The sequence below is a fragment of the Carya illinoinensis genome, chromosome 3, assembly GCF_018687715.1.
Source record: "Carya illinoinensis cultivar Pawnee chromosome 3, C.illinoinensisPawnee_v1, whole genome shotgun sequence".
NCBI classification, from domain to species: domain Eukaryota; kingdom Viridiplantae; phylum Streptophyta; class Magnoliopsida; order Fagales; family Juglandaceae; genus Carya; species Carya illinoinensis.
The window spans coordinates 50,457,200-50,480,140 of NC_056754.1; the positions used below are offsets into that span (position 1 = coordinate 50,457,200).

The following is a 22,941-nucleotide window of genomic DNA, read 5'->3' on the forward strand; positions in this document are numbered from 1 at the left end:
TTTGGTTTTTGGGATAAGGAAAATAAAGGTGTGCTTTAACTCAGCAGGGAATTGACCCTCATTAAGAGCATGCAATACAGCTTTAGTCACAGACCGTCCTACAATATTCCAGTATTTTTGATAGAAAATAGGAGCCATACCATTGGGTCCAGGAGCTTTAGTAGGATCCATTTGTTGCAGTGCATTCTTTACTTCATCTTCAAAATAGGCCTCTGTAAGATCTTCATTCATTGCTGCTGTTACCCTACCTTGTGGAGAAGATAAGAAGCTGTTGCTAGTTTCCAAACCACTTGATTTGAATATCTCTTCAAAATAGTTTATAATTAGCTCATCCCTTTGCTCTTCTACTTTCCATTCCCCATGTTCATCCTTGAGCCTGGTAATAGTGTTCTTCTTTTTCCTTTGACTTGCTTTGCTGTGGAAGTACTTGGTGTTTTGATCACCCCCTTTTAACCATAATGCTTTTGATCTCTGCCTCCAAATTATTTCCTCCCTCTCAAGCCAAATTTGTACTTCCTCTCTTGCTTGCTGTACTACTGCTCTATTTGGGCTTATGAAATTCTCTTTTTGGATCTTCTCTAACTGCATTCTAGCCAACCTTAATCTCTTTTGAACTGTTCCAAAGCTAGACTTGTTCCACCTTAGTAACCTGTCACTTCACCTCGAAATCTTGTTCACCACCTCTCCAATAGGTCCATCCCCACAGTGAACTTGCCAAGCCTTCTCAATCACCTTTGCACATTCTTCACTTTCTGTCCATACTGCTTCAAACCTGAAAGGCTTTTGACCTTTAAACTTTTGCACACACCCCTCAGTTTGTAGCACAATAGGATGATGGTTTGAATAAGCAGCACTGGTGTGAACCACCTTTGCATAAGGGAAAGCTCTACACCATGCAGTGTTTGCTAAGGCTCGATCTAGCCTTTCATGAATGGCATTCACCCCTTCCCTGTTGTTCCACCATGTAAAACTGGTTCCTTCATAATCCAAATCAACTAATGTGCAGTCATCTATCATTCTTCTAAAACTCTCCATTTGGAATTCAGCTCTATCCTTCCCACCCTTTTTTTCCATTCTACTGGTTATTTCATTGAAGTCACCCATCACCAACCATCTCTCATGAGCACCCCTACTTAAAGACCTCATTAAGTCCCAAGTTTCTTCCCTCCTATTTGTTTCTGGGTGTCCATATAAACCTGTTACTTGCCAGCATCCTTCACTGTCACTATCCTTCACTTCAGCATCAATATGATGCTTAGAAAAACTTCTAATGGTCAGCTCAACTTCCTGTCTCCATAACAAACTAAGACCTCCACTTCTTCCCTCACAATCGATTGTTAGACAATTATGAAATCCTACCTGATACTTCACTCTATCCATGATTCTACTACTTACTTTTGTTTCTTGTAAAAACATTATATCGGGACCTTCCTTCTTAACCAAGTCACGAAGGGCTCTAATGCCACGTGGGTTCCCAAGCCCACGTGCATTCCAACTTAAAAGTTTCATGGCTCCCGGCGGGGCTGAACCTCAGCCTCCACCGATCTACAAGTTAACATATTCTCAGCCTCCATAACCCTTCTCACTTTTGGTGCTGGTAAGGATTCCAAGCCATTGTCTTCCATTGTACTTCCCTTTCTCTTCATAGAATGTCTAACTAATTGATTATGGGCTCCTTTCTCAGTCAGTTTTCTTTGCCTCAACCACATTCCCCCTGCCACCTTGACTTAGTAACTTCTTCCTTAGCTAAAAATTCATATTCATGAGCTACTTCTTTCCCTTTCAGTTGGGCTGTAGAATTCTCCCTTATATATATTGGCCCTTCTTTCAAAGGCCTGACTGCGTTAAACCCATTTTCATTTGGTATGGCCTCTTTTGTAATCTCCATATCTCTGGGGATAGTTTCAACTTTTTTGACATTACTCCCACCAGACACCATAACTGCAGCATTTACCACCTTTTCAGTTTCCTTTTTTTGCTCCTTCACAGTCAATTCCCCTCCTCGAATTAAATCTGCTACATTACTGCATGTAACAGTTGGTTTTGAACCTGCTCCACCATCCTCCTGAATTGGTGCTGATTCCCTTGATTGCAGCCCTAGAACTGTTACAGCCAGAGCTCTGCCCTGCTTAGGTTGCTGCTCACAGTGGTTGAAGGCATTTCCATTGTCCAGAATCACTGACTGTTTCACAGACTGATTCATTGGTACTACTGCATTGACCAAAATCACAGGCTGTTTCACAGACTGCTCAGGTTGCTGCTCTCGGTACTCACAGTTGTTGAAGGCTTTTCCCGAAAAGGTTGATACATGCATCCATTCACCAAATGGGAGACTTTCTTCCTTGCATGCTCCTTGTTCATTCTTCCATATGCTGCAATCCTTATGACCATGGCCCAGACGACCACATGCATAACAGAAAGTGGGTAATCTCTCATATGTAAAACGAACCCAACAACAACCATGATTGCCCATATTGATACATTTACCTCGCAACAGAGGTTTTGTAATATCCAAACATATTCTGATTCTGATGAATTCTCCCCATGCAACTTCATCCTTTTCCACGTCAATCTCCTTCACCTCTCCAATGCTGTTACCAATCTTTCGAACCACCTTTTCATTCATGGCACCCAACGGGAGATCATACAATATGATCCAGAAAGCAGCCTTTGATATCTGAACTCTTGTAGCTTGGACTTCTCCTGTGTAATTCTGCATCAGAATGAGATTTCTATCAAAAGACCATGGACCCTCACGTTGCACCTTGGTCTTTTCCTGCTGATCTTCAAACTCCACCAGAAAAATTTTAGACCCCAAGTCCTTCACCCATAATTTTTTAACAGGACGCCAAATCTTCTTCAGAGTTTGCTTGAATGCCTCACGGTTGTATAGTTTCTCTGTCAATAACGAAACTAATAAGCAATGTTCACCCCTTTGCTTTGAATCTTCTAGCAACCCTTCATCCAATATAATCTCCTCCTTTTCTTGCTCCAACAACGACAACCTTTGGCATAATTCCTCTAATGTTTCTCCCATGATTGGTACAATCTCGTACCAAGAGGGAGAGTGATAACAGTCCCCCACTTTCTTGTTAAAACCATTTGTTTTTATTTGTGGAGGACTTCATACATACCTATAAAAACAATTAAAATGATTTTTCTTGGTACCCAAGTTCTTTGGATCCTTTATTTATTAGTATTAGAATAAACAAGATTTTTAGGTACCCATATGGCCCTAATAATCATTGTATGTTTTCTTCTAATAGGATAAGCATGACAATTATGATAATTTCTATTACAAAAATTGCAAATAGCATGTGGCATATATAAAAAATTTGAGTGATTATAATAGTATCTTTCTTTGACAAAATTATTTTTATGAAAATAATTTTGAATACTGAACTTTGACGTATAAGGATTATCAAAGAAATTTTTATAAGGTTTGTATTTTTGTTCTGGCATATATCCCAAACCTGCTTTGTCAAAAACACATCTTTGACTACCAAGAAGTTTTTCAAAATTTCTTTTTCCATTCATAAAGTTTTCAACAATATTTTCTAAATCAGTTTTCTTCTTCTTCAAATCAAGATTTTCATCTTTCAAAAGATACTTTCTTTTCTTAAAATATCAATTTTGTTTGTTAAAGAAGAATATTTATTTTTCAAAGCAGTATACTTGATACCTAATTTTTTCAAGTTTCTCATATACCTCTTCTAAAATATTTTGTAATTCTTCATATGAAAGATTTTCAATATTATTAAGACTTATTACCTCAATGTCATCTTTAGACATAAGACAAAAATTTGCTGATTCTCCATTGCTTGCTTCACTATCTGAGTTATTTGAATCATCATCGCATGTAGCTTTCATTGCTATATTGCCCTTGTTTCGATCTTTCTTTAGCAAAAGACAATCTAACTTGATATGATCAGGTTTACTGCATTTATAACAAATTAAAGTATCATTTTTACCTGAATCTTTCTTGGAAAACTTTTTGAAAGATTTCCTCGAAAGAGTTTTATTTTTCTTTAAGAACATCTGAATTCTTCTTATTATCATTGCAACTTCTTCATCTTTACCGTCATTTTCCTCATTTTCATCACTTTCACTTTCATGAGGAACAACTTTAAGTGTCAAGTTCTTCTTTGGCTTTTCTTCTTCTTCTCTTTTTTTCAATGTGTACTCATGAGTGATAAGTGACTTAATGAATTCATTCACTTCGAGCTTTTTGAGGTCTCTAACTTCAAGAATTGATGTCACTTTTGATTTCCAGCGTTTTGGTAGAGAGTTGAGAATTTTTCTTACTATCTCTACCTTGGATCAAATTTTGCTAAGAGCTGTCAAACTGTTTATGATGTTAGTAAAATGAGTATGCATACTAGAAATAGATTCATTATTATTCATCTTAAACATTTTATATTCATGAGTAAGAATATAAATTTTTGATTCATTGACTTGCGAAGTTTTTTTATAAGTAACTTCCAGGTTATCTCAAATTTCTTTTATCATAGCGCAAGTCATTATTCTATTAAAAACATTTCCATTGAGAGCCTTATATAATAAATTCATAGCAGTTAAATTTCAAGTATAAAGTTTATCGTCTTCACGATCAAAATATTTTTCTTCCTTTTTGACATTTACGCCATCTACCACTTTTATTGGAATATAAGGTCCATTTACAATACATTTCCAGATTTCTCGACCTTGAGTTTGAAGGAATATTCTCATTCTAACTTTTCAGAATGAGTAATTGTATCCACAAAAGAGTGGAGGCCAACTGTTAGATTAACCCTCACCAAATGAAACTGCAATGTTAGTCACAAGATCTTAACTTAAAAGATAGTTAATCTTATAACAGAGCCCTCGCTCTGATATTAATTGTTGCCCAGACTAACATAAGAGTGTGGTGAATTGAGTTGTATTTAAACAAAATAAAAATTATAAATCAAATATACAATATAAAATATAAACAAAATACGAAACAACAATAAATATAAAGAGTAAGGGTAAGAGAGAAGCAAAGTCAGTATGTTAACGAGGTTCGGTCCCACTGCCTACGTCCTAGCCTCAAGCTACCCCTTGAGGATCTCCAAATTCACTATTCAATCTCCTTCAGGTGGAGATAGAAACCTATTATACATTTGAACAACACCGCTACAAAGGATTCGTGTAAAACACCCTCTACACTTATAATCACCTTACACGTGGTGATTCAACTATTCCCTGTGTAGAGCACTTTCTACACGCACAAAGGTTATACAAACCTTTTTATTGATACAATAGCTGATAGTGGGTAGGTTATCAGAAAACACTCCTCAATGAGTAAAACAAGAACAATACAATGCAAACTATATCTCTCTCAAAATCAATAAGGATTAAGACTCAATGCTTAGAGAAGAGATAATAAAAGTTTTGAATGAATGTTGTATGCTCTTGGTATTGTAAATATGAAACTCTCAAATAATCTATTTATAGGCATATGAGACTTCATATTCAAATTTAAAAAGATTCACATGTCAAAGACAACATCATTCACTTTTCAAAAATTTCAAACCTAATCTTTTTACTTTTTGCATATGACAAAAGGAGCACACTTTACTTTTCAAAATTTTCAAACAAAATCATCCACCTTTTGCATAAGTAAAAAAAAGCATCAATCACTTTTGAAAATATTCAGAAAAAGCATGCACATGTGAAAGATGACAATCAATTATCTTTTAAAATTTTTAAAATTCAAACATTTCATCATGTCATCCACATGTGAAAGATGACAATCAATCATCTTTTAAAATTTTCAAATTTAATTTTCAAAATATTCATGCACATGTAGAAAATGTATTTTAATGCTTTACGATAAAATATTAATTTTGAGCCGTAATCATAATTTCGAATTTTTAAGAAATTTACAACATTACTCTATAACTTTAATATGAACTTATTCTCTTCTTGCTCATGCTTAATTCCTTAATGTGCTTGACTCTATTGTGTAGACAACTTAAACTTGAGACACTACAAGATATATCGCTTTTCCCCAAGGGGGTAGTCGTGGCTAAAAATGCTTTTTTTGTGGGTAAAATGATTTTCCCACAAGTTTGGCCCGTGGGGCGCTCGTGGCGTATAATTGGCCGCAAATACTAATATTTGCCATGGTGATTGTAATTGGTGGGGATTGAATATTTTTAGCCACAACATATTCCGTATGAAAAGACTTTATTTCTTATGGCAAAAGTTCATTGGATTTCTAACAATCTCATGGAAAATGAGAGAATGCCACCATAGCAGCCCGTGGCTAACCCCTCTATTGCCATCATACGTTCTCGTGGGTAAAGGAATGTTTTCCACTAGACCAAATTGTGGGCAACGGATCAAATACCACCATAGCAACCCCTGGGTAGAGGTATGTCTTTCACCAGATGAACTCGTGGGCAATTTAACAAATAGCACCATAACAACTCCTGGGTAGAGGTATTTCTTCCACCTGAGCAACTCGTGGGTAATGTAACAAATACCACCGTAACAGCTCCTAGGTAGAGGTATTTCTTCCACTAAAGCAACTCATGGGTAAAGGAGTTTTATACCACCAGAGAATGTTGTGGGTATATATGTATTAGCCACAACTACTGTGGTAGAAAATAGTCACAGCTAGAAACATATCTCTTGCCCATTACACATGATAGTAACGGTGGGAATTACTTACTTCCCATGAAAGTGTCTTGTGGAAAACACTGACTAAATATGGTGGTAAGAATCTAGATTATGCCCCACAAAACTTCACCCGTAGGAAATAACTTTTTTCCATGGTTTGTCCCTGTAGGAAATATGTATAAACATGTACTTGCTAGACTTTTTTCCCCCAACCATGTTCCATGTAAATCTCATACGAAACCTGGAACCATTCTGTCACAAAACCTGATCCAATATATGGTAGTCAATGTATATTGATTCCCACAATTCAATATACATGAGGTGCTCGAGATAGGCAGCAAAATTATAAACATATACTTTGTTCACAACCATATAACATAATTCCCATAACATAAATATTTACACCATTCAGGAATGTTCCCATATTCATTGATGGAAATGGAATACACTAATGTGAACTATGTGAGAAGGAGAAGAGGGTCAGCAGCATGATTACAACTAAACAACCAGCTAAAAAGCTTCCGTTCTACATGCATAGAATTTCAGGTTCAACTTCCTCCAATTTCAATGTCCTGATAGCTCCATTTCCTTCATTTCATAGAACTAAGGGGTTCATCTCACCAGTTGATTGAACACACCAGCTTATATATCCTACTAGCTTTCTATGTCAGAAAATTCCCACCACCTCTATTGAAAAAGACCTGAAAAGAGTGCATATATTATGTTATGATTTTAATCAAATTGCAACTGACTACAACCTAACTTCAACAAAGGACATGATCTCCTGACTATCTAGATAGATTTATTAGTGTTATGATTGGTCCTTTACAATCATAACACTAAGGGATGTTTGAATGTAATCCCATGGTAGCTGACAAATGTATAGGATTGAGGCCATGACATTAAATTATCCAACAATGCAAAGCAGAAATTAGACTATGGGAACCCAATTTACACCATTTATAATTAATGGTCAGTTTATAGCACATTGATATAAATCATAACCTCCTAACCAAATCTGGATACAATAAAAGCTACACCACCATTGATTATGACATAGGTGTACCCACCTGTTTTGTATCGATATAGTTGACATAACAGGTTTGATGAAGTTTTCCTAAATACCAAATCTGGACCTAGCATACTGAAATTATTTCTATGCTAATAATTGATTGATCATGACAATGGTTCTAGGATAGCATGAAAATCCTATCTGCGCAATAGATAACTCATACTCCAAAGTTAAATCCCACTCATCTTTCCCTATTTTCAACAGTTACCTGCTGACTTTTTTTCTCCTTAATATCTCATATGGTCATTTACAAACACCACAGGATAACCATTAATGCCTAATTATGTACATTGACGAAAACAAATTCCAAAACTGTGTTCTACACCTTTGCTTCAAGGAACACCATGTCCACATGTTTAGGCAATATGGTATAGTATTATCAGCTTCAATTACCATATCAAATACCATATAAAACATTTTAATTATCAACTTCATTTCAGTATGAAATAGGGCATTCAGTGGTCCATGTCCAATGATTGTTGTGACGCCCCCAAATCCCCATGCACGGACACGGGAAAATCGAGACGTCCGAATGATGACATCACGGGTTATCATCCTATCGACGAGTGTCAAGTGTGTGTAAAAGTAACAAACGTGCAAAAAGAAATACGCAGCAGATAACGAAAGTCATGACTAAGTACCAGAATTTTTCTTGTTTAAAACAAAGCTGTTCAAAACATGCATAAATAAATATTACAAAACGCAAATATAGTTTTAAACCAAATACTAATCATAAATTTCAGCACCCCGGCGGAGCCGCATCCTCGGGCTCAGCCTCCTCCTCCTCATCCTTGATCTCTGCACCAAAATCTACGGTACCAAAAATGGTGCCGCAGGTAAGCAAAATCCAAACACCACCAAATAAAAACATATAAAACTCAAACAATATGCATGAAATGATACCAATGCTCAAAACCCATAAAATCATATTTTTCCACGCACGCCAAAAATTCCATTTGGCCCAAAAACATAACCTTTCCAAATATCACGCCAAAAGTCACATTTGGCCCATATCAAACTCAAACCGTTAACCAATTAATCTGTATGCACCATGACCTCCCCTAGGGGTCATCCGCACACCCTGACTCCAGTGCCACACCGCAGGTAACGACCACGCATGTGACACCTAAACGAGCGATGCCCAGTTCCGCACCCCGCGCGTTCGTAGCCAAGCATCCTCTAGCCCTCGCCAGCGAAGGGCCACGGAGTCGGTGTGTAGAGCGATGCCCGGTTCCGCGCCCGGCGCGTTTGTAGCCAAGCATCCCCTAGCCCCCGCTCCCGTCGTCGCCCAGCGACAACCCAGGGGACGTCACTCAGTTTATTACGCTCCCGAGTAACCAGAGGAGCTCCCGGAATAATACCCCATCTCGGCTTGGGGTCGTGATACACACGCACCCGAAAACCATTTACGCCAATAAAACGGGATTTTCTCGATTAAAAAAAATGCACATAAACACAATATGCAACTCACTCCTCATGACTCAAATAATCAAGCAATCACAAACAAGCAAAACCAAGCACTCCGTCCTCAATCCATCCGACCCCCGAACTCCTCGGACTCAGTCCGGAATCAACCAACCAACAACAATTAATTATTGAATGAGCAAAATATATTTAAATCTAAAAGTAGGGCTTGAAAAATACTTACAACGCTATATGGTATTTTTTGAAAGCTCGCGGCATTGCAAACGGCGGAGGAAAAGCAACGTAACAGTATAATTTACATTGTTGCCGTGGGTAATAAATTACCCACTTTCGAACGGAAACAAACCAAGGCACGAAATTGATAGGGAAAGGTCTTGAGATATTTATGAAGTTAAAGGAAATGAGTTTTGGCCGTGGGTGGTGGTGGAAATGGCGGTCGAAGGCCAAAAAGGGGCTGAACGGAGTTGAGCTCGTGGGAGCTGCTCCGGCAACGGATCGAGGCCAAAAATGGGTGGTTTAGGTCGGCAAGAGGTAGGGGAAGAAGCTGTGAAGAGATGGTGGCCGGAAGTGGTGCGACGGCGCCAGAATTGGTGAAAAACCGTATGGCTTGGAGGAGCTCGTGGTGGCTAACGGTGGCTCGGATGGAGGTGAAACTTGGTGGGGATGTTCACCGGTGAGAGGAGAAGAAAACTGGGTGGGTGGTATAGGCCACGCCTCCGACGAGTGGCGGTTCTGGGCTGCGAAAGCAACCGGCGACAGGGGGAAACACATAGCAGGTGCAGTGATTTCCAGGGGCTCGTGGCGGCTAACGGCTGGTCCGATAGCTCTGAAAATTGGTGGGGATGAAGTATGGTGGGAGGGGAAGAGAATGGTGGGGGTAGTGTACAACACAGCCACCGGACGGCGGGGGAATGGGCGGCCGAAGTGGCAGTGAGGGTAAGGGGAAAAAGAAGGGGCAGCGCGCGGGAGAGAGGAAACGGGGAAGAAAGAAGAAGAAAAAGAAAGAAAAGAAAGAAAAGAAGAAAAAGAAAAGGAAAAAGGGAAAAAGAAAAAGAGAAAAGAAAATAAATGACGTCCAATCCTCACTCCGGAAACCAAAAACAGATCCGCTGAAAACGATATTAAAAACCGTAAAACGACTAAATAAATTAAACACAACATCAAATAAATTAAAACCAATTTAAAATACAATAATTTAAAATAAAAGAACTATTATATTAAATAAATTAAAAAGTGTCTTCAGTGAAAATACACGTAAAAACGGGTCATAACATCCTCCGCCCCTTAAAAACAAATTTCGTCCTCGAAATTTGCAAGATTAACCATCAGCGCCAAACAGATACAAGATACTACTACGAACATATTTGAGAGATACATAACATCGACAACTCCCAACAAAACCAATGGTTATTAACTTCACACCATAAATTGCTAATATCGGCGACACCTCTACTTTACCTTATGAATTTTCATCCTATTCCAACCTTGGTAATCTAATAGCCACTTCCCAAAATTAACCATCAATAAATAAAATTTGCACGACCAAAAGATTAATCTCCCATTAAAACAACGAATCACTACTAATTCTTCAAAATCGATACAAAATTTGAACTTCTAAAAAATCTCTAAAAAATCATGCTTTCTCGCGCACTCTGATAACTCACCAACATACATAAAGGCTATATCCTCAAAAATTAATATCATGAAGAACAAGCTCAATCCACACCTAATCACAAGAAAACTTTTACCACATTTCCATAGAAAATCATATACTTCCAGAAACCACAAATCTCCACTCATTCCTCAGTTGGCCATCACTGCCCTAACGAAAACCAACATTCCGCAAAAATGCATCCAATGATTGATGACGGAAACCAGTACTAATCAACCTCCAGACCCTAATTTGCAAACACATAACATCATCCCAAAATACACCTGTCTGTTCTAAAGATAAGGAACATCTCCAAAAGGCCCAAGTCCTTCCCGGCCAACCAACGAGAGCACTTATAACTTCTATCCGATATCCAATACTTCAAACTCATTACCTATATTTTGAATAACATATAATCTTGCAATAACTCACTCACTATAAACTACCACTGACTTCACCTAGACATAATCGAAACGCTCTTGGTAACTCACCCACTTACTTGTACTCTCAAAAACTCTAGTTTTGGCACAACTAATTCCTTCAATAGCACTTCATAAATAAATCTCAAAACAGGTCATACTGTTTAAATCTTCAATCCATCAAAAACTATTAAACAACATTCAAGGATCCTACTGCTTTATTACTTCATACACCACACATGGTGACCTAACGATCTCTTTCAAGTTAAATAACCATATCCCCAATTCTCCCAACTGGATACTTGATCTCCAAAGAAAAGTATAGCCTCACCAATTTAAATTCCTATAACTTCAAGTCGCAATTAATTCTCAAGATGAATACAACAGTCATTTCAAACCATCATCCCAATGGGTAACCCGATTCGACTGTACATTCTGTTCAACCTACCAAACGACCCAAAGCCAAAATCTCTTGAATTTAATATTATCACACAGATTCCTATTCAACTCCTACCAAGCCAAAAATAGATGAGACTAGAACCAGCACTCCCCGAAATCCATATGCACTTACCATTACTACTCATCGATCTCATGTACTCTTAGCCAACACCACAAATCATTCAAACGTACAAGTGATCCATTATCACATTTCCATCACCTGGACTTATATCCTCAACTCAACAAGAATCATTCCTGAATTTACTCAACTTATATCCTTAAATCAGCAACTAGCCATTGCTTAAAGTTTGGTACCGAGAATGACCTTGAACCTGCTAAGAATCCATTCCCAAAAGTCTACGGGTCGTATAGCCTCAAATTCAATCGTATTCAATACCAACACAAAATCTACTATTTCCAACACCCTGATGGACCTATATCTTTCAAATCGATAAAAATCATTTCTTAAAATCTGTTACTACAACCTCAAGTTGACAATAATTATTTTCTAAACTAGCTCGATATCTTCAATCCTCAAAGAATTACACGAACTAGATCATTACTGCCAATCCTCAAAGAAATCTACTCTAGAAAAATTTTCATATCAATAACTCAACTCTAATCAACCACATTTTAATGGTTACAAACTAATCACTCACTAGAGTAGATCAAGTTACAGCACTAAGTCTGTAAAACTAAGAACTCAATTCTTATTATAAATCAGTCCTTCAACTCTGCAATTCTAAAACCTTAAATAAAAAAATAATAATCTTTCGGAACTTCTAAGATCAAAGAACTTACATCCCTTAATAGAACCATCGACTCCCAAATCTTTCAAATTCTAAAACATTAATAGATAATAAATCATTTTCAGAAATTCTCAAGATTGGTGGCTTTAATCGGAAACATTCACCTTAAAAGCTTGTAAAATCTAAAGCCTCAATTGCCACCAAATTATTCATCCGAATCACGAAATCTAAAACTCGAAATTTAATTATTCCCCCCCAAAGCTTGTCAAACCTAACACCTTAATTGCCATAAACTTATTTTCCTAAAATCTATAAGGCCCCAAACTTTAAAACTTTGCTGAAACTTCATAAAATCTAACATTGAAATTTGTTGAACTTACAACCTACTACAGTATAGACCATTTCATAAACTCCATAGAACCAAATGTGATGACCCGCTTTTAAGTGTATTTTCGCTGAAATAATTATTTTTATTTTAATTAATATATTAGTTATTTATTTTAATTTATTTGCATTTTAAAATTGGTTTTTAATTTAATTTAATTTATTTGATGTTGTGTTTTATTTTTTTAAGTTATTTTGTGGTTTTTAATCTTTTTGGCGGTTTAGTTTCGTTTCCCGGAATGAGGATTGGACCTCATTTCTTTTCACATCTTTTTCCTTTTTCTCTTTTTCCTTTTTTTCTTTTTCCCTTCTTTTCTTTTTCCTTTCTTTTTCTTTTTCTTCTTTTTCTTTTTTTCTTTTTTTCTTTCTTCTCCCCGCGTCCGAACCCCCCCCGTGCTCTCTCTCTCTCTCTCTCCTCCCTCTCCCTCACGCCGGCGTCCCCTTCTTCAGCTCAGACCGCCGCCGTCCGGCCACCGTTCGGCCTCCCACCGGTCCCATTCTCTTCCCCTCCCTCTGGTGCACCACCCCACCCAAGCTCACCCCCAACCGGCCAGCCATTTGGCCGGAAAAAGCCCAGCAAAGCTGCACGGTTTTGGCTCCGATCCGCCGCCGTCGCTCCACCTCTTGCCACCATTTCTTCACCACTTCATCACCGACTCCTTGCCGTCCTAACCCACCCATTTCCGGCCTCCAACGACCACCGGAACAGCTCCTACGAGCTTAGTTTCCGTTTTGGGTAATCCGGCCATTTCCGGCGATTCCGCCGCCACCCACGGCCAACCACCACTTCCAATAGCTTCACAACCATCCCTAGACCACCCCCTATCAATTTCGTGTCCTAGTTTGTCCCCGTTCAAAAGTGAGTTTTTCAAACCCACGGCCACAGTGAATTTTCCCTGTGACGTTGCTGTTTTTCCGCCGTTTGCAACGCCGCTTGTTTTCTAAAATTGCCATATAGCGCTGTAAGTATTTTTCAAACCCTATTTTCAGATTTTAATATATATTGCTCATTCAATTATTTTCTGTTGTTGGTTGTTGATTCCGGACTGAGTCCGAGGAGTTTCGGGGGTCGGATGGATGGAGGACGGAGTTGCCTGTTTATTTGATTTATGATAGTTGGATTATTTTATTATGCATTGTCATGGCATTACATGGTGCATGCACGTGTGTTTGAGGATTTATGTGAAAAGCCTGTGTTTTGGCGTAAGTGTATTGCAGGTGCGTGTGTATCACGAGCCCAAGCCGGGATGGGTTATTATCTCGGTGGAGCTCCTCTGGTCACTCGGGAGCGGAATAAACTGAGTGATGTCCCCTGAGTTGTCGAGAGCGATGACGGGAGAGGGGCTAGGGGATGTTTGGCTACGAACGCGCCGGGCGCGGAACCGGACATCGCCCTACTCACCGACTCCGTGGCCCTTCGCTGGCGAGGGCTAGAGGATGCTTGGCTACGCACGCGCGGGGCGCGGAACTGGGCATCGCTCGTTAGGTGTCACATGCGTGGTGGTACTCTACGGTGTGACACTGGAGCCAGGGTGTGCGGATGACCCCTAGGGGAGGTCATGGTGCATACGGTTAAAATTGGATAATGGTTTATGAGGCCAAATGGGACTTTTGGCGTGGGCCAGATGGACTTCTGGCGAGATATTGGGCCGGATGGACTTCTGGCGAGATATTGGGCCAAATGTGACTTTTGGCGTGTTTTTCGGAAAGGATGTGTTTTTGGGCCAAATGGGTTTTTGGCGTGTGTGGAAAACTTGTGTTTTATGGGCTTTGTGCATTGGGCATGGTTCATGCATCTTGTTTGAGTTTTATGTGTTTTTATCTGGTAGTGTTTGGGTTTTACTTACCTGCGGTACCATTCGTGGTCCCGTAGCTTTTGGTGCAGAGTTAGAGGACGAAGAGGAGGAGGCTGAGCCCGAGGATGCGGCTCCGCCGAGTTGCTGATGCTATCTTTTATATTTGTTTAAAACTGTATTTTTGTTTTGTAATATTTTATCTATGTACGTTTTAAACAGCTTGTATTACGCTAAGAAAAATTCTGGTACTTAGTTATGACTTTCGTTATCCGCTGCATGTTTCTCTTTACACATCTGTTGCCTTGCACACACACTCGGCACCCGTCCATGGGATGGTAACCCGGGTTGTCACCATCCGGACGTCTCAATTTTCCCGTGTTCGGGCGTGGGGATTTGGGGGCGTCACACCAAAGAACTCAATTATTCTACTTCCCTAAAAGATCACCCAGATCATGCCATTCTCTCCAAGCCTCGATAATATTAAAAAAACAAACCACACAAGGCATTCATCACGAAAGATTAGATTAGACTCATACCTGCCATGACTCCAGCATTCTGAGTCTCCGTAACCTTGCCTCCAACGGTACCAAGAGTCACTGCACACATGAGCCCGAGCTAATTGCCTTTGGTTAGTTCTACGACTGCGACGAGCTCCACGGCTTTCTTGAACTCGACTAGGGCACTCACGAGCAAGATGCTCCGTCTGGCCGCATTCAAAACATTGGTTACTACCCAGACAACACTTGCCTCCGTGAGCTCTATTACATCTTTCACATACTGGCACTCGTCCTCTCATATGCACTCTCGAGGCTACTTGTGGTCGAGTCCCGGCCCGCTGAACAAACTTCTGAGGCGAACCTAAACTACTTCCTTTACCAGTAAAACTCCGCCTCTTTTGTCCTGGAGGGGAGCCCATATTCAGATTATTCTCTCGCTCTACAAGAGTGACCACATCCACTAAATCCTGAAAAGTGGATATCTGGTGGTTGACCACCATTCGGCGTATATCAGGATGTAGACCCTCCTGGAAACGCTTGGCCTGCATCTCCTCCAAGGCGATGAGGTGGAAAGCAAATCGCCCAAGTTCTATAAATTTTCGGGCTTACTGTTCCACGGTCATGCTCCCTTGGACTAAGCTTGAGAACTCTCTTACTTTTTGCCGCCTCACTGAAGCGGGAAAGAAGCGATCATTAAATTTTTTTTTAAAGCGCTGCCAGGTCATAGCGCAAAAGACCCCAAACCTTAAATAAAATTCCCTTAAACATATCCTTAAAGTTCGTTGAACCTACGCTCTCCTATACTATAGCCTCGTTCCATAAATTCTACAAAAACTTGACCTTAATCATTTTAAGCGACTTAAAGCTAATTCCTCTCCTCATTGCTACGAGAGTTCCCACCTTACAAAGATTGCCTAAACCATGACATTCCGTTCAGACCTCAACATCATACAAGCAAACCACATTGCTAAAAATTCAAACCTACTACACTAAATGTTCATGCCTAATAATAGCATTCTCGATTATACTGCCTTCCTACCACAACATAACCTTTGACCCCCTTTAAGAAAATAGAAACAAATAAAACCAACAACAAATAAAAACAAAAACCAAAGACCAACACCACATAACAAGAAACAAAAAGAAACCAGCTTGCGAAAACATAATCAAATAAATAAAAACAAGCAACCAAGTTCAAACAAATAAAACAAATAAAACAAATCAAATAAAAACTTTACTTAACATGATTTTTAAAACACAACTTAAAAAAACAAACATTCTGGTACTACCTACGGGACATGTGGTTTTACCCAGAGCCAAACCGCTCTGATACCACCTGTGACGCCCCCAAATCCCCATGCACGGACATGGGAAAATCGAGACGTCCAGATGATGACATAACGGGTCATCATCCTATCGACGAGTGTCAAGTGTGTGTAAAAATAACAAATGTGCAAAAAGAAATACGCAGCGGATAACGAAAGTCATGACTAAGTACCAGAATTTTTCTTGTTTAAAACAAAGCTGTTCAAAACATACATAAATAAATATTACAAAATGCAAATATAGTTTTAAACTAAATACAAATCATAAACTTCAGCACCCCGGCAGAGCCGCATCCTCGGGCTCAGCCTCCTCCTCCTCATCCTCGATCTCTGCACCAAAATCTACGGTACCAAAAATGGTGCCGCAGGTAAGTAAAATCTAAACACCACCAGATAAAAACATATAAAACTCAAACAATATGCATGAAAGGATGCCAATGCTCAAAACCCATAAAATCCTATTTTTCCACGCACGCCAAAAATTCCATTTGGCCCAAAAACATAACCTTTCCAAATATTACGCCAAAAGTCACATTTGGCCCATATCAAACTCAAACCGTTAACCAATTAATCCGTATGCACCATGACCTCCCCTAGGGGTCATCCGCACACCCTAACTCCAGTACCACACCGCAGGTAATGACCACGCATGTGACACCTAAACGAGTGATTCCCAGTTCCGCATCCCGCGCGTTCGTAGCCACGCATCCTCTAGCCCTCGCCAGCGAAGGGCCACGGAGTCGGTGCATAGAGCGATGCCCGGTTCCGCGCCCGGCGCATTCGTAGCCAAGCATCCCCTAGCTCTCGCTCCCGTCGTCGCCCAGCGACAACCCAGGGGACGTCACTCAGTTTATTACGCTCCCAAGTGACCAGAGGAGCTCCACCGGAATAATACCTCATCCCGGCTTGGGGTCGTGATACACACGCACTCGAAAACCATTAACGCCAATAAAACGGGATTTTCTCGATTAAAACAAAATGCACATAAACACAATATGCAACTCACGCCTCATGGCTCAAATAATCAAGCAATTATAAATAAGCAAAACCAAGCACTCCGTCCTCAATCCATCCGACCCCCGAACTCCTCGGACTCAGTCCGGAATCAGCCAACCAGCAACAATTAATTATTGAATGAGTAAAATATATTTAAATCTAAAAGTAGGGTTTGGAAAATACTTACAGCGCTATATGGTATTTTTTGAAAGCTCGCGGCGTTGCAAACGGCGGAGGAAAAGCAACGTAACAATATAATTTACACTGTTGCCATGGGTAATAAATTACCCACTTTCGAACGGAAAAAAACCAAGGCAGGAAATTGGTAGGGAAAGGTCTTGAGATATTTATGAAGCTAAAGGAAACGAGTTTTAGCCGTGGGTGGTGGTGGAAATGGCGGTCGAAGGCCAAAAAGGGGCTGAACGGAGTTGAGCTCATGGGAGCTACTCCGGCAACAGAACGAGGCCAGAAATGGGTGGTTTAGGTCAGCAAGAGGTAGGGGAAGAAGCTGTGAAGAGATGGTGGTCGGAGGTGGTGCGACGGCGCCTGAATCGGTGAAAAACCGTATGGCTTAGAGGAGCTCGTGGTGGCTAACGGTGGCTCGGATGGAGGTGAAACTTGGTGGGGATGTTCACCGGTGAGAAGGAAAGAAAACTGGGTGGGTAGTGTAGGCCACGCCCCCGGCGAGTGGCGGTTCTGGGCTGTGAAAGCAACCGGCGACAGGGGGAAAAACAGAGCAGGTGCAGTGACTTCCAGGGGCTCGTGGCGGCTAACAGCTGGTCCGATAGCTCTGAAAATTGGTGGGGATGAACTATGGTGGGAGGGGAAGAGAATGGTGGGGGTGGTGTACAACACAGCCGCCGGACGGCGGCGCAATGGGCGGCCGAAGTGGCAGCGACGGTAAGGGGAAAAAGAAGGGGCAGTGCGCGGGAGAGAGGAAACGGGGAAGAAAGAAGAAGAAAAAGAAAGAAAAGAAAGAAAAGAAGAAAAAGAAAAGGAAAAAGGGAAAACGGGAAAAAGAAAAAGAGAAAAGAAAAGAAATGAGGTCCAATCCTCACTCCGGAAACCAAAAACAGATCCGCCGAAAACGATATTAAAAACCGTAAAACGACTAAATAAATTAAACACAACATCAAATAAATTAAAACCAATTTAAAATACAATAATTTAAAATAAAAGAACTATTATATTAAATAAATTAAAAAGCGTCTTCAGTGAAAATACACGTAAAAACGGGTCATCACAATTGTGTATTACAGCTTCAATAACCCAACTTTGCAACCAATCCTAACCATACTCCTTGTACATTATACTATCAGTTAATGCACGTATGCCATAAATATTTTCCCAACTACTCAGGAAAACTAGGGAGTGTTGTACACCTGAAATACTAATTATCTGTAACTCGTTCACAATTGAGTTTTATTGACAATAGAAATGCTCTTAAGTTCTTCACTTTTTTTATCTTTTGATCTAACTGTTTCAATCTCCTATATATATATATGTATATATATCCCAGATCTTGAGAATTGCACACATATCAATTACCTGGCAAACACTATACTTTTATTAAGTGACCTTGACAACCAATGGCTGGTAACTGACTAAAATGTATGTTAACATCAGTCCCACCTATTATGATTTCCAGCTAATTACTCTTTCATCCCACTAGTCATTTCCTGAGCCGTTTTAATTTAAACAAACATGTGGTCTACCCTGAGGAGCATATAACAACATCATTTAGCTATGAGAAGTTTGTGACATTGACTAAACCAATAAAGGAGGCAAATATTATATACCATCACTGGATCTAGAACTTGTCCAATTATGTTCCAGATTTTTGACATTTCTGAATGGTTGCCATTCATGGAATCTCTGAAATGCATTCTATGCATGAATCCCCTGGGGCCATCACTGAAAACAGTGGTCTTCTCTAACACGTGATTAAGCAGATCCTCTGATGCAATGCAGGAGGTATCCCTGCATGGAAAAAATATCATTATCATAAATTGTACTCAGGTAATGAATATACACCATCCTGGAAATTATAACTACTTCTCAACTGTTATTAAATTGGATACTCACTCATTCTAGTGCCTTACCATTAGCAAATCCTCTTGACCACCAAACATCTACCAACCAAGGTTTGCCATATTATACCCGGTTATATATTCCCCAAAACACAAACTGTCATCACTTACATAACAACCTCCCACCCTTTTTGTCAAAACATGACCCCTAACCCATCCCACACCATACATGAATACCTTGGCATTTATAACTGTTGCCATTTCCAATTGGGGGAACAAAAAACACAAAAATCCCCGTGACTTTCTTCAAAAAATGTCAGCTTATGAGAGATGTTATGCATCTCCTTGAGTCTCTTGTCGAGACTCCCTACTTGTCCCCAACTGTGATGACATGGCCATAATTTGTTTGTCATGCTCAGAAAACTATTTGCGAAGCTCAGCCATATCACCCAAAAGTGCTTCAAGTTTACTCTTATAAAAGTTTGCAGATTCCTTGTTCCTTTCATTCTCCTCGGCTATACGTTTAAATGCCTTGTTCTTTTTCAAGAACGGGGAGGGCTCATGTATGACTGAGTGGCCCAGCCCTTGTGCATACCCAGATTTGAACCCCAACACCTCTTTGAAAACATCACCAACAGCTTCCTAAACATCCTCTTCAGTTTCTTTCTCATTCAACCTCTCTAGCATCAGATTCTGAAATTTTGGCAAAAAACACCGTAAAGTTAATGAAAAAAGCACAATTACTGAGAACCATTATATAAAAAAATATATTCAGCTAAGAGGGAAAGATCTAACTAACATAATTGTGTTCACTTGCTGCATTGATGAATTCCCCTTCTTATTTGACCTATGTGTTTCTTTGTAAAATTCAATCATATTCCGTGCCTCCTTACCCTTCATATTCAATGATTGAATTTTAAGTATAAACAAACATTTATCAAAACAGGTGATAATCACTTTAATAATTAGCTTACCCTTTCTTCCATAAGCCTAACAAAAGATTTTATCCCACTTGTATGCCTAACCTTTTGTTTTTTCATATTATTGTTGTTCCTATGAGACTGCTCTTGAAAGAATATCAATATAAATCTTGTTATGCTGATACAATTATGTACTCATAAGTCTTAATGTATATATATAGGAATATTTATATAGTGCCAAAAATAGCTCATTATATGCTGAAACAGTTTATTGGTAGATGGTTTACACACTAGTGGTCCTTACCTTGAATTTGGGGCTGGCCCACATTTGACATAGCCACTCCCATACATGTGGCTCCACCCATTCCTTCCGACCAGCTAATGCCTCCGCATGCGAAGCAAATTTCTTGTAGTGCTTGTGCAATTCATAGTGGTAGGCGTTGTACCTATCAGCTAGTGCATTTGCTACAGCTTCGAATGGTTCTCTCTAGTCCAATCCAACATGAAATCAGCCTCCATGGACATTGTATCATATCACATCTTCTTGTCATTTGAAAATACAACCTTGAGAATCATAAATAACAAGCAATAGGATGCATTATTAAACCCCTACTCTAATACGATTGATGAGCTCATGCTTCTCCTTATCATCTATGACACTCCAACTTGCATGTCTCATATCCGCATGTACTCTTATAATCCAGCTCACCCAACTGGTGAATAATGTGGCATTCTCGCATGATGGGCCTCTATGTCCATCCTTTATACTTAAAGGGATCTTACCCATCTTTCGTAACCTTTCAAAAACTGTACCCTTAACAGGTCCGTGGCCTCCTTTTTTTATGGGTGGAACTATAACAATGAAGTGAATAAAACTGTTAGTTAACACAAAAGCATGGATACCCTGTTTAAATGTTGAAACAATACGTATAAATACATGTCCAGATAACAAGCCATTAATTAGTACAACCATACTTGTGCTGTTATCCCCCTCAATTACATCATGTTGTGCAGTTTGGATGGACTCTTCTACCCCCACAGCTAGTACCGCTTCCCGTGAGGCATCAACCCTGGGATCCTCCTCATCTCTTAGGCTCCTTGTCTCAGGCACCAAATCTGGAACTTCTATGCCCTTTGTTGGTACTGTTTCAGGTGAGGCATCTATTATGGGATTGACGAAATCTCTTAGTATCCTTGTTGGAGGCACCAAGGCTGGAGCTTCATCAATTTGGCTTGATACTATGAGTGGACGTTGAGGTCTAATTCTTCCCCTCCGGCCGCTTTTTACAGATATCATCATTACTACCTACTATGTATATTCCTATATTAGTAATACAACAATCAACATGTTTCACTAATACATGTGTAAATAACATTGTTGTGAAAGTTTATCAACATGTTACTTTTTCCTAACTTTATCTCGAGTTCTTAATATACAATTAATTGTTCCAAGTAATGGTGGGGATGTTTGAATTTGCCAAAAAAATATGCTTCAGTTCCTCAAGTTACAGAATATGTCACATTTAGATGAAATTTTTTCCTTGTTAAATGAATAAAAGTGCAAAACATATTCTGAAATTAACTATGACATAAAGTTTTGAATTTTCCCACCTAGTGCGGGTGGAACACAAAAGCTAGTTTTTTGGACATAACCGTGATAATGAGATGAGGAATTTCCTTTGCACTCCAGAAATTCCTATGATCACTGGTCCCATCTTACCACATTAAACGGATTTATTACATTGGAGTCATTTGAAGATCAACCCAGAGACAACATTCCATTATCACGTGGCTACATACATGGATTATATTTGCATGTTATATTCTATTTCGGGCATGATTTATGAAGTTCTGGTCTCCATTTAATCTGTAGGACTTTTCTAATGTATGCGTTCTGAAAACATACATTTTCTGGACTGAAGTGGTGATTTTTTGTGTCCAAAAATTACACCATACAGTAAACCACAAGATTTCTAAACACCTCAACACTATGTATACTGCTACTATAATTACCCCACTGGTCTTAGCAACATGCTTGGAAAACCATTGCCTTCACCACTAAGACAACAACGACAACTGCCCATGTTGTTGTTTCACTATGTTCTTCTACTTATTCCTTATATGCAAACCCTAGTATGACCTTTTTTTGGCTCAATATCTATCTTCAAAGTTCCTACCATATATTAAAAATATTCCTTGAAATCAGAATTCAGATCTAACTCAACATATATGTTGACTTTGAAAACAGGCATATCATCTTAAGAATTATATGATTTGACAGAAAACCATTCACATAAAAAAGACTTGGCTTATCTTGTAAAGTAAAGTTGGAGCTTGTGGGCTTAAAAATCTGTTTACCTTTTCTTGCCTCTGTTGGTTAGTTTGGCAACAAAATGTTGAGCTGTGTCTTGAGAGCTCCGTGAGTTTTTTGTCACTCGCAATAGGGTTTGAGAATCCTGTGTTTAGTTTTCGCAGCTCACTATGAACCCCACCAGTTGCTTACTTCCTCACCCTACTGGAGTCCAGAGCACCTTCTCACAATCTGGAAATTGGTACCCACAAACTATTGATGTAAATCTAGCTTCTGTCACTTC

The 22,941-nt window shown here is 39.4% G+C and overlaps 1 protein-coding gene across 1 annotated transcript; it reads right to left on the reverse strand.

The window, feature by feature from the left end:
• Positions 1-657: 657 nt before the first annotated feature.
• On the reverse strand, positions 658-1,509 carry LOC122304929. The gene has a single exon (XM_043117191.1). It carries the CDS (start codon positions 1,507-1,509, stop codon positions 658-660), a length of 852 nt encoding a protein of 283 aa, XP_042973125.1.
• Between the last annotated feature and the right edge of the window lie 21,432 nt (positions 1,510-22,941).

Excerpts from the sequence above, each read along its gene's own strand:
- LOC122304929 (XM_043117191.1), bottom strand. The coding sequence starts at position 1,509 with ATGAAACTTTTAAGTTGGAATGCACGTGGGCTTGGGAACCCACGTGGC.